The 14,990-nt window shown below is 44.5% G+C and overlaps 1 protein-coding gene across 4 annotated transcripts in view; it reads left to right on the top strand.

The window, feature by feature from the left end:
- USP24 (ubiquitin specific peptidase 24) overlaps positions 1-14,990 on the top strand; it is a 118,875-nt gene that overhangs the window by 23,707 nt on the left and 80,178 nt on the right. For all 4 annotated transcript variants that reach the window (XM_073643699.1, XM_073643698.1, XM_073643697.1 and 1 more), the window contains exons 2-22: positions 712-877; positions 1,653-1,720; positions 2,115-2,258; positions 2,366-2,488; positions 3,169-3,204; positions 3,417-3,482; positions 4,260-4,325; positions 5,629-5,703; positions 6,574-6,732; positions 7,469-7,583; positions 7,674-7,777; positions 8,887-8,994; positions 9,618-9,713; positions 9,785-9,946; positions 10,697-10,804; positions 11,782-11,931; positions 12,292-12,423; positions 13,429-13,540; positions 13,877-13,953; positions 14,435-14,575; positions 14,663-14,716. In XM_073643699.1, the coding sequence (XP_073499800.1) occupies positions 712-877; positions 1,653-1,720; positions 2,115-2,258; positions 2,366-2,488; positions 3,169-3,204; positions 3,417-3,482; positions 4,260-4,325; positions 5,629-5,703; positions 6,574-6,732; positions 7,469-7,583; positions 7,674-7,777; positions 8,887-8,994; positions 9,618-9,713; positions 9,785-9,946; positions 10,697-10,804; positions 11,782-11,931; positions 12,292-12,423; positions 13,429-13,540; positions 13,877-13,953; positions 14,435-14,575; positions 14,663-14,716 (2,262 nt within the window). The remainder of the gene's footprint in view (positions 1-711; positions 878-1,652; positions 1,721-2,114; positions 2,259-2,365; positions 2,489-3,168; positions 3,205-3,416; positions 3,483-4,259; positions 4,326-5,628; positions 5,704-6,573; positions 6,733-7,468; positions 7,584-7,673; positions 7,778-8,886; positions 8,995-9,617; positions 9,714-9,784; positions 9,947-10,696; positions 10,805-11,781; positions 11,932-12,291; positions 12,424-13,428; positions 13,541-13,876; positions 13,954-14,434; positions 14,576-14,662; positions 14,717-14,990) is intronic.

Raw genomic sequence — 14,990 nt, 5'->3', positions numbered from 1 at the left:
CTCTAAAACAATGGAAAAAGGAAGACCCCCGAGCGTTATTGCTCCTGATACTCCATCAGATGTTAAATTTGGTCCCGTGCCCGGAGGGTCCCTGTAAGCCCTGTGCCTCCTATAAGCTGTGAGCGTCTCTGAATCTCCTTTCCCATCGCTCTGCCCCTGACAAAGCTCCTCTGTGCCGCCGACCTAGAATAAACCTTGTGCCAACCCTGCGCCCTGCCAAAATCCTGAATGCCCTGTGCTCATGTGACACTGGCTGCACCTCCTAACCCCCCCCCGGATAATCAGGCGCAGTCCAACTAGTCGTGTCTCCGCTTTACTCACCTTATGTTTTGGAAAGTTCTGCGCTTTCTTGTAGACTTCGTGTTTCACAGTTTGTGCTGTGTCTGATTGCTCTCAGTGAATAGAAACGTTCTTGGTAAGGCTGCGTTCACACATCCACCTGTCATGTTCAGACTGCAATGATCCAAACTTCAGGAGCCCTGTTGCCGGTCTGTAGTGTGTGAACGTAGCCTTATAGAGGTGATTATCCCCAGCTTACACAGGTGTGGGGCTTGTTACAATGTGTCAGAGCCTTAAATAGAAATACAGTCCAATGATAAATTGTGACTTGTGCACCATAACTTATTGTGCCCTTTTAGAAGCCAACGTTGCTGCATGTATCAGTGTATGTTTTTATTTAGTTTTTCCTAATTTTTACTTTCTTCATTTTAGAAAAACGATGAGAATGGAAACTGCTCCGGAGACGTCATCGAGTTCCCAACCACAAACCTGTATGAGCTGGAGAGCCGGGTGCTGACGGACCACTGGTCCATCCCCTACAAGAGAGAGGAGTCCCTGGGAAAGTGCTTGATCGCCTCCACCTACCTGGCAAAACTTGGTATGTTAACCCCTTAGTAAAAAAAATATATGTTCATTCATTCATTCATTCCTGGTGGAAAATCTGCAGCTTGTTTCAGCATCATAGATGACATTTTACCAAATCACATCCTCACTCAGTGTAAAGAAAAGAAAAAATACCTGCAAAGTGAACTTTGGTTATCCGCAGCTTGTCAATTAATGCTTTGGATTTGCACTGTAGCATAAATTGACATTTCTGCAACGAAATCCATTGCAAAATTCTGCATAATGTTTTGCTGTTTTTACACTTCTAAATGTTTAATTCGTCAGTCCTGTGTAGATGTACTCTCTAAGAGAATGTACACACTGAGGTCTGCTCCATAGAGCATCAGAAAAATCACCCAAACGATGCGTGAAAGACTTTCTATTGAAAAAGCACTTTGCGGTTCATATGTTCAGTTTTTTTGGGCGTTTTTGTCCTCCACTTCAGGTTTTGAAAAATGTCGGCGTGGGGTTGTGGGAGTTCATATCAGTTCTTTGAAGCGGCTCCTGATGGAAACCTCACTGTTGGATGGCACAGGATACCGGGCAGGACTTATCCTACAGCGCTGTCAAAAACAGTGCCGTAAAAAGCTACTTAATAAGCACCATATTTGTATTAGCGATCTTTAAAGGGGACCTGTCATGTGCAAAAACTTGTTAATCTGTAGGTAAATAGCATTAAAATCTCCTGAGCCATTTATATCCTTACGAGATGTTTTCTCCGCTTGATTAGAAGTCTCAGTGACTGACGCTTTCCTTTCTCTTCTCCCCAGGTCTGTCTGATTCTGATGAAAACTGCAAAAGGTTTATGGAGAGATGCATGCCGGAGGCTTTCAAGAAGGTAAAATGGAGAACATCTAATCCTTGTATTCCTTAGAAAGCGTCACGTTCTTGTAACCAAAAGCTCTCGAGATTTGACTACCCTTTAATTTGGCATGTGATAATCCAGAAAGTCTTATAATGCTGTAGATGGTGGAACTTCAACAGACCCCGGGCATCGACGGCCTGTGCAGCGTTACACATTATCTGTTGAATCCCCCAGAACTGAAGCCCACCCTAGCAGTGGTTATACAGTCAGGGTGGCGCCGTGCAGAGGACCCAGTCTATGGCGTCCACATGTCCTCATAGCGCACATGGGCCGTGGTTATCCCCTTCAAGGGAAAAAAATAGGTGAAATCGTCATTCTGGCTGCTCCAGCTCTGGCACTGACCCGCTTCTGGTATTGTTTCCTGCAGCTGCTGACGTCCAGCGCTGTCCACAAATGGGGCACGGAGATCCACGAGGGAATCTACAACATGCTGATGCTGCTGGTGGATCTAGTGGCGGAACGGATCAAGCAGGATCCCATCCCCACCGGCCTCCTGGGCGTCCTCACTATGGTAGATAGATTTCTCACCTTCCACAAGACATTGCGGCATGTCGTGTGGCTAGACGTCGCCGTCCCACATAGACGGTTCTGGATATTTTATCTTCTTTTGTGTTTCAGGCCTTTAACCCCGACAATGAATATCATTTCAAGAATCGGATGAAGATGTGTCAGAAGAACTGGGCCGATGTATTTGGGGAAGGAAACACGTACGCTGTATCGCCACCCAGCGCTCTGCAAAAGGTGCAGAAACTTTACATAGAAACTGAGAATGCATATTTGTTTTACTATTTGTATTTTAGGAGAAAAAAATCTTGTATATTTGAACAATTTTCTTTTCCTATTTTCCCTTTTATTTTTTGGGTTCAAATTATAGAATTTGACAATGCTATCACTTCAATAATTCGCCTTTTTGCCGCATGTTATGCCGCCAATGGGTCTTTTCAGCTTGCACAGAAGGCAAAGCTGACAGTTCTCAGTCACCCGGCTGCCATTTGAATCCATTGGCATCCCTTTATCACGTTGCAGGGGCAGGGGGCAACTGAGGCCCCCATAGTATGTCTAACCATTTAGATACCACTAGTGAACCTATATAAAGGGTTAAACAGCCGGGGTGGTAGTTGGCTCTAATCTCAGCCATAGAAGCAGAGACTGTTTTTTTTTTTATATACCATTATTTATATCTATATCTGCGCCGGCCTTCATCCCTGCGCCGGCCTTCATCCCTGCGCCGGCCTTCATCCCTGCGCCGGCCTTCATCCCTGCGCCGGCCTTCATCCCTGCGCCGGCCTTCATCCCTGCTCCCTGCTTGTACATCACCTGGCACTAACTGCGTCATATGCATGTGGCTCCATTGCGTTGATATCGTCTCATGCCATTTCTAGATCTTTTCCATCATTTCTTCTTTCTGTTGCCTTTCCCAGGAGCCGCATGGCTGGCTGGTGGACCTCGTGAACAGGGTAAGTAGTGGACAATTCGAGTTCTGATACTGAAGTTATTTAAAGGGGAATCTCCTCTTTAGTTGAGTCAGCGCAGTTCCCATCTGTGGCGCTCTGTCAGCATCTGTAATAGTGGCTGCTCATGGGAAAATTAGTCGTGGGGAGCATACTTGGAGTAATAATTGATGGACCAGTTTTGGTGATTGTGTTTCCTGCCTCTCTTGTTTCTGCAGTTTGGAGAACTTGGCGGTTTAACAGCGATTCAGGCAAAATTGAACTCAGAAGAAATAGAACTTGCGGTAAATCTTTTAGTTTTTCTTTTTAAGTGATTCAGTTTATATGTTTGTACAGATAAATCAATTTCTCCCCTTTTTAACAAACCTCTGCTTGCTGTCAGTGAACCCTTGCGCTGACCTGACCAGGGTGTGTTACAATGCAGCAAGGTCTCCCGCACACAGAGGCGCTCAGGATCCCTCTGTATCTGATGATGCTCATAGCACAGGTCTCTTCATACCGCTGCTATCCCTGCAGGTTCCTAGCAGCACAGACTGCTCATTATCGGCCTCTCGGCAAGTGCTATTAATGACAACCCCTTTAAATTTTGCAGATTTAACCCTCATGTAAGCGTGGCGGTTCCTGACACATTCACTCTCGTTCCTGCCTCTCTACAAGGTTTCCATGTTTTTAGCTCCTCTTGCAGAGGCTGCTGTTGTGCAGTTATCCATAAACTCTATGCTGTAAGTTCTACGCGCCGCCGGGGACCTGCAATTACCTCCGCGAGTTCCCAGCGCAGGTGGAGAGCAGCATCTGAGTGGCAATACCAGAGTTTCTTCAGATGTATACGGAAGTGACCGGATTCCGCCAGCTTCCATTATTTCAGAACGTCTCATAGCCCAGTACCTGTCAGGTCTGTTGGATGGGGGTTGCACGATGCAGTTTGCAGCCCCAGGTGTAGCCATATTCCCCGGGCTGCAGTATACGGTGATTGCACCTGAATTTACTCCTTTATATTGCAGAAACATTTCAAAGCTGCAGTTTTTTTTCCTTTCTGAGATGTTTTCTGTTTTTCCCTACAGGAAGTGTCGGCATTGGTTCAACCTCTTGGCATGTGTGCAGAATACCTCAACTCCTCCACTGTACAGGTACGGGGCCTTTATCTGTGAGTTTTAATTAGGAGAGAGAGAAATCATAACTGTAAGATCAATGCAACTTTATGATGATGATAATGACTGTTTGTGCAAAGCTGGAGGGACCTGCCACTTGTGGGGTTCATGGTGGGATTACGATGGTGGTCCTATGTCCTCTAGGCAAGGATCACCTTCTTTGCCATGGTTCTGTGACTTACAACATGGTACAGCGAGAACTAGTTGCTGAGAACATCACTGATCCTGAGGACCGGGCTCCGAAATGACTTGTTAGAATAGAGCGGCTCCATTCATTGTCTATGGGATTGCCAGAAATAGCCGAGCGTCGGGGCTCCTGTTCACTTTAATGCGGGTTATGGCAAATCAGCCGTCTTTATGACTAAAATTGAAATGCCCCTTTAACACCTTCCACTACAGGTGATTATATATTTATATATACATGTATGGGGTGGATATTGAAGCTGAGCCTACATCATACCAGGCAGATGCCGGCGTGTTATACCACAAGCATCTGCCTGTAGCAGCGGTGACCTGAGCTCGCTCCAATCACTGCTGTTTTGCAGATGTCAGTCACTGACCGCCGACAGCTGCATGTAAAGAACACGTTCACCGATTGCCATCAGCCCCTTTCCCCCTAAAAAAAAAAAAAGCCCCAACAAATTGCCCTGTTATGGAGGAGTTAATTATCCCCTCATGTTTTTTTTGCACTATTTTCTACTTCTTTTTTTTTTAATGCAGCCTGCAGTGTAAAGAATGGGGGTTTCCATTGCCAAGAATCTTTTTGGTTATCTTCAAACCTTTTGCATATTCATAACTGTTTCGTGTTTTTTTTCTAATCCCTATACCATGAGTGTGGTGTTACATAGTGTACATGCTATTTTTGGGATTGGCTCCTATTTCTTACCCACCATATTGAGTGATTTTGTGATCTCCTTTACAGACAGGTTACATCAGCTCTTTGGTATAAGCCATCTGGTCACTTGTAGATATGTTTTGACTAATCTTTCATTTTACTTTTTTATTTCCCTATGATTTGCAGATTGGCTCGGGGGTCTCGGTCCTGAGACCCCCAAACGGCATCACTCAGATAAGCGCGGAGACAGAGCAGTGTACGGGATCAGTAGAAAGTCTTGGGGTCCATGCACCGCTCTGTTGGTGCACTCGTACATGAGCACAGCTTGTGACTAGTCTTTGGGGCAATCGGTGGGGGTCTCAGGACCAGGACCCCAGTATGTTTAAGGAGAAATAAAAAAAACAATGATCGATTCCCTGTAAATGCTTTTGATTCTCTCCCCTTCAGACAATGCTGGACCGAGTGATACACAATATGATAAAGTACGTGCAGAACGTGGAAGAGAAGGATCTTAAGGACAAGGTAAAGTTATGCTGCCAGGGCATGCTGGGACTTGTAGTTTTACAATAACTGGAGTTCCACTGGAGAGGAGTGAAAGCTGCTGACCCCAAAAGGGTTTTATGTAAATAAAGTTTCATCGTTGTATGAAGTTTTACAACTTTGTGTTTCAGTTTCTTAATTCGTTTCAAGATCTGTGCTTGCTGACAGTGGATGGGGAAACCTTCTTAGACTGAATAACCACCCACCTCCTCAACCAGACCTAGCCTCGCTCACACAGCTGGCGAGTCGTTGCAGTGTGTGACGAGGTAGCAGACATCAGCCTGGAGATCGGGACATGATCCTCACTGACGTATCCGGCCTCTGAGAATGATCTGACTGCAAGCAGAGATCTTGAATCTTAAGAAATTACAACACACAGTATATTAAGAAGTTGGAGACATTTTATTATTCAATGTTTACTCTTTATTTCTATGGCGTCAGAAATCCCCTATAGTTTCTCTTAGGGGGAAACCACGTAGGAAAATCCCCATCATTGTAGGTCACCCTATTGCAGGTAGTTAATTGCATGGAAATGGCGGCTCTACTTCGATTAATAGCAGTGTAGCGCTCGTTCACACAGCACGCCTGATGGGGTTTTATGCACATTTTGCAAATGATTAAATGTAGTTGTCTAAAATTCCTAAGAGCAGATTGTTTTTGCGAGGTCTGATTGGCAGCGACACAGCCTCTCCCCTGTGGTTGCATAACTGCAAAGATTTACAATTACTGCAGAGGGCAATTCAAGGTTTTATATTTACTATTTTTTTTTTTTTTTAATAATAATAATTATAATTATTATTATTTTAGAAGTTTGTCGAGCATAACAGTTGTCTGTTCTCCATCTCCCCGCAGAGGCTGGTCAGTATCCCTGAGCTCCTTTCTGCCATCAAATTACTCTGCATGCGTTTCCAGCCAGACCTGGTGAACGTCGTGGACGACCTCAGGCTGGATATCTTACTCCGAATGCTCAAGTCTCCTCACTTTAGCGCAAAAATGAATTCTCTAAAAGAGGTAAGAGCCCCTACTAATGACTCGAGCTTATAAAGGTGGTGTACACAATTTTTTTTTCTTATATTCTGATCTAAAATTAATTTTCTAAACTTGGGTTATATTGAAAATTTTGCACCGTTTTGCTTGAACAGGCTCTTTTCCTCCCTGCACATTCAACTTTAATGTGGTCTGTGGTTATAGGAGCTCAGAAAAAGACAGATAAAAGATCAGAACGAGCTCACTGACAGATTCTTAGTTGACCCATTCTGCAGTCAGCAATATACAGTGCAACACAGAGGCTACAGAAGGCAAACGATGAATAATTTTTAACAAAAACGACTTTTAGCCAAATATACATGCATATAAGCAAGATGGTGTTTCACTACTGTGATATTGATGACTTATGCATGGTACAGGTCATCATTATCAGATCAGTGGGGGTCCGACACCCCACCACTATTGTTTTTGGAACGGTGCTCTTCTTCTCCTGAGGTTAACTCTTTGGGGCAATGTTTTGATCGATCAGTGGGGGTCTCAGGACCCGACCGTCCCCAATCTGCAGAACATTTAGGGTCATACACTATATACAGAAATGTAAGGCTGAAGCATCTATACAGAAAAACGAGAGCAAGCTCTGCAGCTTATTTTATAGGTTCCCATGGGTTTAACGATCACCACGAAAGTCATTAAAAGGATTTTAATATTATTTTTTTCACCATTTTAGGCCTCACTCTAATTATACATTTCTTTTTTTGAGGTAACCAAATTGATTGAAGACAGCACTTTATCAAAATCTGTGAAGAATGCCATAGACACAGACCGGCTCCTCGACTGGCTGGTAGAAAATTCTGTCCTGTCAATAGCGCTGGAAGGTCTGTATTTCCTTGGGAAGGTGATAATGTCTGCGAGGACACGACTACTCGATGCCAAAATAATAAATCCTCGTCTGTCGCTCTCATCAGGTAATATCGACCAGGCACAATACTGTGACCGGATAAAGGGAATCATTGAACTGCTGGGCAGTAAATTGTCCTTGGATGAGCTTTCCAAAATCTGGAAGATTCAGGTATTGTTTGCATCGTCTAAGTTGTAACACATTTCTCAGCCTTGTTACGTCTCGCTGAGCATTAAAGGGTTATTCCAACATAACTTTATAACCTATTAATAAAATAAAATGCCGGCTGCCTTCAGTCACCACTGGGGGAAACCTGCAACTTATTCATAAATCTATCTGTACGAAGCACCGTCCAGTTATGCTGCAGGCAGCCATCATTTTCATTTGCAGGTATTGTCTGGCAGGTTAAGATATTAAAAAATGTTCTAAAATAAAAAAAAAAAAAAAAAAAAAGCAAACATTACATAACCTGTTTAACTGCCCCGTTTTCCAGTGGTCCCCGCCAGTCTTTGCTTACTTTCTTGCAATGATTACTTACATTGGTGGTGTGACTGCTGGACTTGGCAAGTACAATGCCGGACCACCTGAGTCCAGAGATCGGATGCGTCCGTCACTCGCCGTTACGGCATAGTCATTCTAAGAAAGTAAACCGAGACTGGCGGGCTAGGACCCTTGGAGTGGCGATGCTGAACGGCAAGGGATCTAACATGAGTAATATTCTGGTTCGTTTGTTTTTTATAACCATTTCTTGCTGCTGGTTTCATTTCCTAATGGGGTCGGCATTCTAACTATATAAGCTTGGAGTTGAGCAAAAAAGATTGGCAGGACCCTGGTCCACCAGCCACGTCAGTAGTCTGTAGCCCTGCAAGCTTCCTCCTACCCCGGTGCCTCTTGTGTTTACTAATCTGAAGAGGCATGAGGTAGGTAGTGGTTTGCAGGGTGGTCTGGTGGCTTTGGTTGCTGGACCAGGGTCCTGTAAATCTTTTTGCTCAACTCTAATGTATGCCATAAATGGCTGACAATTTCGGATCTAATTTCTAGGACCTATACCTATATATATATAGTGTAGGAAAGCAGAAAGAAAACTAAGCAAGTGAGCTCGGCGATCTACAGAAGTCTTTTAGAAATGATTGGAAGTTGCCCTCTAAATTGCCACAGCCCATGTAACATGTCTATCTGTCAATCGATAAATAGCATATTCTATATAAACTGTGCACTGTATGTATGTACACTGATCTGTTTGTGCTAATCAAAGCCTTTGCCGCTTCTTTTGTGACCAGTCAGGACAATCATCCACTGTGATAGAAAATATCCACACCATCATTGCCGCTGCAGCCGTAAAGTTCAGCTCCGAGCAGCTCAACCATCTTTTTGTGCTTATTCAGAAGGTAATGTTGCACGATGCGGCTCCGGCCTGGCTGGTTCTGGTACCAGTTTGTTCCTCAGTTGTGGGTACTAGTATATGGTGTAAGTGTTAAAACCAGAGTTAAAGGGGTTGTCCGTCACTCTGTGTGACTGCAGACTTGTGAATCCTTACATTGCGCACAGTGCGTGCTGTGAGGATTCTCCGACTTCTGAAGCCGGCGATCCAGCCACATTCCAACTAGACGTGTCCGGCCTTGCTCTATTCATTCTCATTGAGTGAGGCCGCGCACATCTAGTTGGCACCTGACAGCATGTATGCAAATCACATACTTGTGGTCACGCGCTCGGAGAATCCTGACAGTGTACACTGCGAGGATTCACATAGTGACTGTAGACTTGTACCCAAAGTCCAGACAGCCCTTTCCAATATAAAGATGATGGTGCCATTATGCAGAACCATACTGGTATCTGACCGAGTACATTGACTGGTCGTTATTTGTGTATATTGTATAAGCTTTTTCTTGGTAAATGTGGCACCAGCTATTTCTCTATTTCTTCATTGGGGGACACAGGAATCCATATTTCTTCTCCCGATGCACCGTGTTTACTATTCATGTTGGTAACTATTGAAGTTTCCTCTTCACAGAGTTGGGAGATCGAGTCTGACCGAGTTCGGCAGAAATTATTAAGCCTCATAGGTCGTATCGGAAGAGAAGCTCGCAACGAGACGACGACCGGAAAGGTGACCGTCCAGAGCAAATAGGAAGCCCCCTGATTGTGGCCGCGGCCCAACTCACCTCTGTCATCTTACAGGTCTTAGAAGTCTTATGGGAACTCGCCCATCTGCCCACTCTGCCGTCTAACTTAATCCAGCAAGCCTTAGAGGAACACCTGACAATCCTTAGTGACGCCTATGCAGTCAAAGAGACCGTGAAGAGAAGTTATATCATAAAGTGCATAGAGGACATTAAGAAGGTGAGAGAACTTCCAGAAAGCTTCAAGTCCACCTACTGAAAGATGAGTGGTCACGTGATATCGCCAGGGAAGAGTTCTGAGGTGTACTTACATAGTATGGCGCCACCTGGTGTTTAATGTGTATGACAAGGTGCACATCCACCTATTGAGCTGAGCGCTGCCAGTCACACATGCCTAGTCACTCTACCCACAGCTCTGATCGCTGCATGGCCGCCAATAGACATGTCCTTCTGCCCTTCTCGCATGGAGAAGAGCTTCTACAGTATGTGGCAGTATAACTGAGAAATCAGAAGGAAATACATTGTCAGCTGCCAGAGGGGGAAGGAGACTGATTGGTACCACGGTGTGCTCTGAGCAGCACAGATTATGGGAAATGTGAAAGCAAAGTATTTATTATTAGCATCTTTATTAGTATTTCTTTTTATTTTATGTGAACTTTTTGATACAAAAATGACCCCTTAAATAGAATATATGGAAAAAGACTGACAATTTGCATCAACCATAAACTAGCCAGACACATAGGAAATTACCTGACCCACTATCTTCCCAAACTCCACTATAAAGATGCATGTGCAGCGCTCCTGAGCATCCATATTTACTGCAAGCAGGTTTTCCCCACTTGATTTTCGGAAGATCCTGCCAAGTCGAGAGATCGGACCGTTTGCATGATCATGGAAGTGCGTGAAATGCTGATTATGTAGATTAATATTATAAATCACTAGTAATGCTGCTTTCTTATTCCCGATCCAGTCATCCCAGCACAACAACCCGCAGGTGGTGTGGGTGGTGCCCGCCTTACGTCAGCTCCACGAGATCACTCGCTCATTCAACAAGCAAACCTATCAAAAACAAGACAAGGTACAGTTCGTCAGGTCTTGTGCTTATGATGCAAGTCTTATAGTTTATGTAAAACTAGATGGTGGCCCGATTCTAACGCATCGGGTATTCTAGAATATGTATGCGGCCGACCGGGCGCAATCAGCAGAGCGTTGTTTAAATTTGGCGCCAATGTCGCTGATTGGTCGCAGCTGGCGGCCGCGACCAACCAGCAGAGCGTTTTTGAAATTTGGCGCCAATCTCGCTGATTGGTCGCGGCTGGCGTCCGAGACCAATCAGCGAGATTGGCGCCAAATTTCAACAACGCTCTGCTGATTGGTCGCGGTCGCCAGCTGCGACCAATCAGCGACATTGGTGCCAAATTTAAACAACGCTCTGCTGATTGGTCTCGGACGCCAGCCGCGACCAATCAGCAGAGCGGGGTTTAAATTTGGCGCCAATACTGCTGATTGGTCGCTTGCGTCGACCGCGACCAATCAGCGTCGTATTAGTGAGGACCGGGGAGCGGCGCTGCTTGTGCGGCTACTTCCGCTGCGAGAAGCCGGGAGATGAACGGCTACTCGCAGCAGAAGCATCCCGACCGGCGGTGCCACTGCCCGGTCCTCCGTTCACACTTACCCTCCAGAGATCAGCGGGCCAAGCCGCTGATCTCCCGACGTTAGCCGCATGGAGGTGAGCGGCGCCGCCTGTCGGTGTACTTGTGCTGCCAGCAGCGGGGAGATGAGCGCCTCGCGCCGCTCATCTCCCTGCTGCATCGCCGCTGACCTCCGTCCTGCAGATGAGCCGCTAAAGGCCGCCATCTTTTTCTGAAGTCCCGCGTCGTTGATTGGCCGCGGCCGGACCAATCAGCGACGCGGGATTTCCTAGACAGACAGACAGACAGGATAAGACTATTATATATATAGATGGAAACCTTTGCTTACTTTGTAATTCTGGTGTCTAGATCTGATTTCATGTGGCATGAGAAGTGCATTTATTTTGTTTTTTTTGGGTTCTAGAGCATCATTCAGGACCTGAAGAAGAATTTTGAAATCGTTAAGTTGGTGACGGCGAGTTTGGTGGCGTGCCATCGATTGGCGGTATCCACTGTTGGTCCGGGTGGGCTGGCTGGATCCTCTTTGGTTGACGGCAGATACACTTACCGGGAGGTATCTGACATTGAACGTCTTGCTGCAGGGAAAAAGCAATGTTTTTAGTAACACGTCCATTGGGAAAATCCTAACACCCCCAATAGATGAATCACTATGTCCAGAAGGTGGGAACTTTGGGTGATCTCCCACCACAGCTGCCAGCAAGTTGTAGCCTCAGTGCAGATGTTGTGGTTCTCTAAAATCCCAGCATTTTACCTACAACTTGTACTTTTAGTTCCCATGTCCTAGTTAATGTTCTTGCAGTTTTAGAAATATTTTATTATGGATCATTATAATTTGCAATCGTTAGCTCCATGAATGTCTGATGTAATGCACCATCAGAAAAAAAAATAATGCCCTCACTGTTACCTATTGCAGTATTTGGAGGCTCATCTGAAATTCCTGGCGTTTTTCCTTCAAGAAGCCACCTTGTATCTTGGCTGGAGTCGCGCCAAAGAAATCTGGGAATGTCTGGTGACCGGACACGACGTGTGTGAGCTGGACCGGGAAGTAAGTAATAGTTAGATGACTGCAGCTCATAGTCCTACTGATTATCACCTGCCCGTTATTCCATATCCGGACCGCCACTGGTTATCAGGATGTTATTTAGACACATGGAGGCAGCTGTGACCAAGTCTTGCAAAGATGCAAGGCTGTACATATGATGACTGCAGATTTTGTTGCAGAATTTTCTCTGTCAATCGTCTGAATTTTATTGATTCAGATGAATGGGACAATTCCAGGGCTTTCTACAACAATACACTACGTGTGAACTCGGACTACACGGCAATGAGTCGCGTGACTACTTTTGGGGACTGCAGTTTTAGCTGCAATAAAAATGGCCAAATCGCAGACACAGATTTACATTAGAGTAACCGAAACATACAAAACCTATTGCATGGCATTTCACAGATGATTGCAAGTTGCAATAAAAACTCATTGAGAAATCATTAGATGCGATATCGTAGTGCAATACTGCTATCTTTTTCGTGTGTATCCTTGGGGCTCATTCGGACGTCAGTTTTGCATGTTTGGTTTTTTTGTGTTTTTTTTTTTTCATGGGTAGAACTCGTACCTATTATAGTCTGTTTTATTTTTGGATCAAACTCTCCAGTGCATGTCTATGGGTCTGTGAAAAAAATCTGAGAGCAATTGAATGCCTTCTATGTGCTGGCCATTTTTCACTAACTGTTTAATAGTAGAAGGTGGAGAAACATTTATCATTATTTATTTTTTACGTCCTAGAAAAAACTAATGAAACTCTGATGAAACTCAAACTGATTTTTGCTTATGCGAAAAAAAACCTGACTTTGTTGGTAGGAAAAACAACTAACCGGGACCTCAATTTTCAGTGTGCATTGGATTGACTGTCTCGGTAAAAGCTTGACATAAACCCCTCTGAATCTAGCAGGAATCCTGTACTCCCATTTATGGGACCTCGCTGCTCGGGCACGCCCTATGATTTCTATGTTAGATGATCATTATATTGCATTATCAATGCTTTTTTCTTCTCAGATGTGCTTTGAATGGTTTACTAAAGGGCAGCACGACCTCGAGAGCGACGTCCAGCAGCAACTTTTTAAGGAGAAAATACTAAAGTTGGAGTCTTATGAAATCACAATGAATGGTATGAGAAATCAAGGTGTGGGGGGTGGAGGAGTACTTGCTGGTCTCTAATACCTGTCTGGGGCGTAAAACTCTTATAATTTTGTATTGTTCCCTTGAACTTTATTTAATAAATCATGCAATAAAACGTTTCATAATCTGAAACTTCACAAAACTTTTAGAACTAGAACAGAGAGAATGAAAACTTCTGCTCCTGAGGAGGAAAATAAATCCATCTCATTGTAACTTTTGCATAGTTTTGAAGGACCTTGCAGTAATCTAGAATATCGTATATGTAGATCCTGGGAATGCTGGGATGGGTATAATGTTACCTTTAATGCCTGTATATGACTTGCAGGTTTCAACCTCTTCAAGACGTTCTTTGAGAATGTCAACCTTTGTGATCATCGATTGAAGCGTCAGGGAACACAACTGGTGAGCGTTCCTGAGTCATGGAACATCTTATTACCCATCTGCAATCTCAATTTTTGCTTCATTTGTGATGAAATCCCTCACTCCTTGATTCCCACATGAATATTCAAGAAGACCGGGAAAAAAAAAAGCTATTGCCTGGCGCTTATGGCACCGCTTACTTTTCAGGAAACTAATGGACCTGATGTAATCAAATGCATCCTACATGATCATTGCTGTTCTTTAGGATGGGAGATAAATTACTGATTGCTGGGGGTCAAACCACTAGGACCTACGTCTATCCTGATAATGGGGCTCAGACAGACACATAGACGTCATAGATGGAGATCCTCCACCATTAGCCAGAGCCTTTCAGTGAGTGCAGCGCTCGCTTCCTCCCCTCACCTATTGTACTGGGGCTAGAGTCGGTCAAGACACACATATAAGTTATCTTATTTTATTATTTCTTTGGTCTCTCACTCTTTATTTTTGTATTTTCTGGCAGCATGTTGAGAAACTGGAATTGATCGGCATGGATTTCATCTGGAAAGTTGCAGTCGAATCTCCCGACGAAGAAATCGCCAATGAAGCCATACAGCTGATCATCAACTACAGCTACATCAGTCTCAACCCCCGGCTGAAGAAAGTGAGCGAGTGCAAGTCTAGTGAGCAATTAGAAATCGCATCTATGTATCCCTGAAATCCAGATAATACGTGTCCATTTATTTTCCAGGATTCTGTCTCTTTGCACAAGAAGTTCATAGCCGATTGCTATACGCGGTTAGAGGTAAGAATCGGGTTCGCATTGATTTTCCTGTTTTTGAAGTAAGAGTAAAAACATTCAGGCTAATTGAATTAATCACAGAGTATTTTCGGAAGTTGATGTAAAAGCTGCTTTGATAGGGAGGACGGATGTGTGTATGACGGGCAGTGTAAGGATGTGAGGAGAGTGGAAGTTGCATGGTCTCGAGCAGCACCTAGTATGTCAGCAGATGAATGTGCTGAATCTACAATAGTAGAGGAGGGGATTGATGATGCAAAAGTCACCGTATCGGGTTATT

This window comes from Phyllobates terribilis, unplaced genomic scaffold (genome assembly GCF_046119375.1).
Source record: "Phyllobates terribilis strain yellow unplaced genomic scaffold, ASM4611937v1 Scaffold_8__6_contigs__length_399053987, whole genome shotgun sequence".
Lineage (NCBI taxonomy): Eukaryota > Metazoa > Chordata > Amphibia > Anura > Dendrobatidae > Phyllobates > Phyllobates terribilis.
The sequence above is the reverse complement of the archived record's forward strand: the minus strand, read 5'-3'. Positions and strand labels throughout refer to the sequence as shown.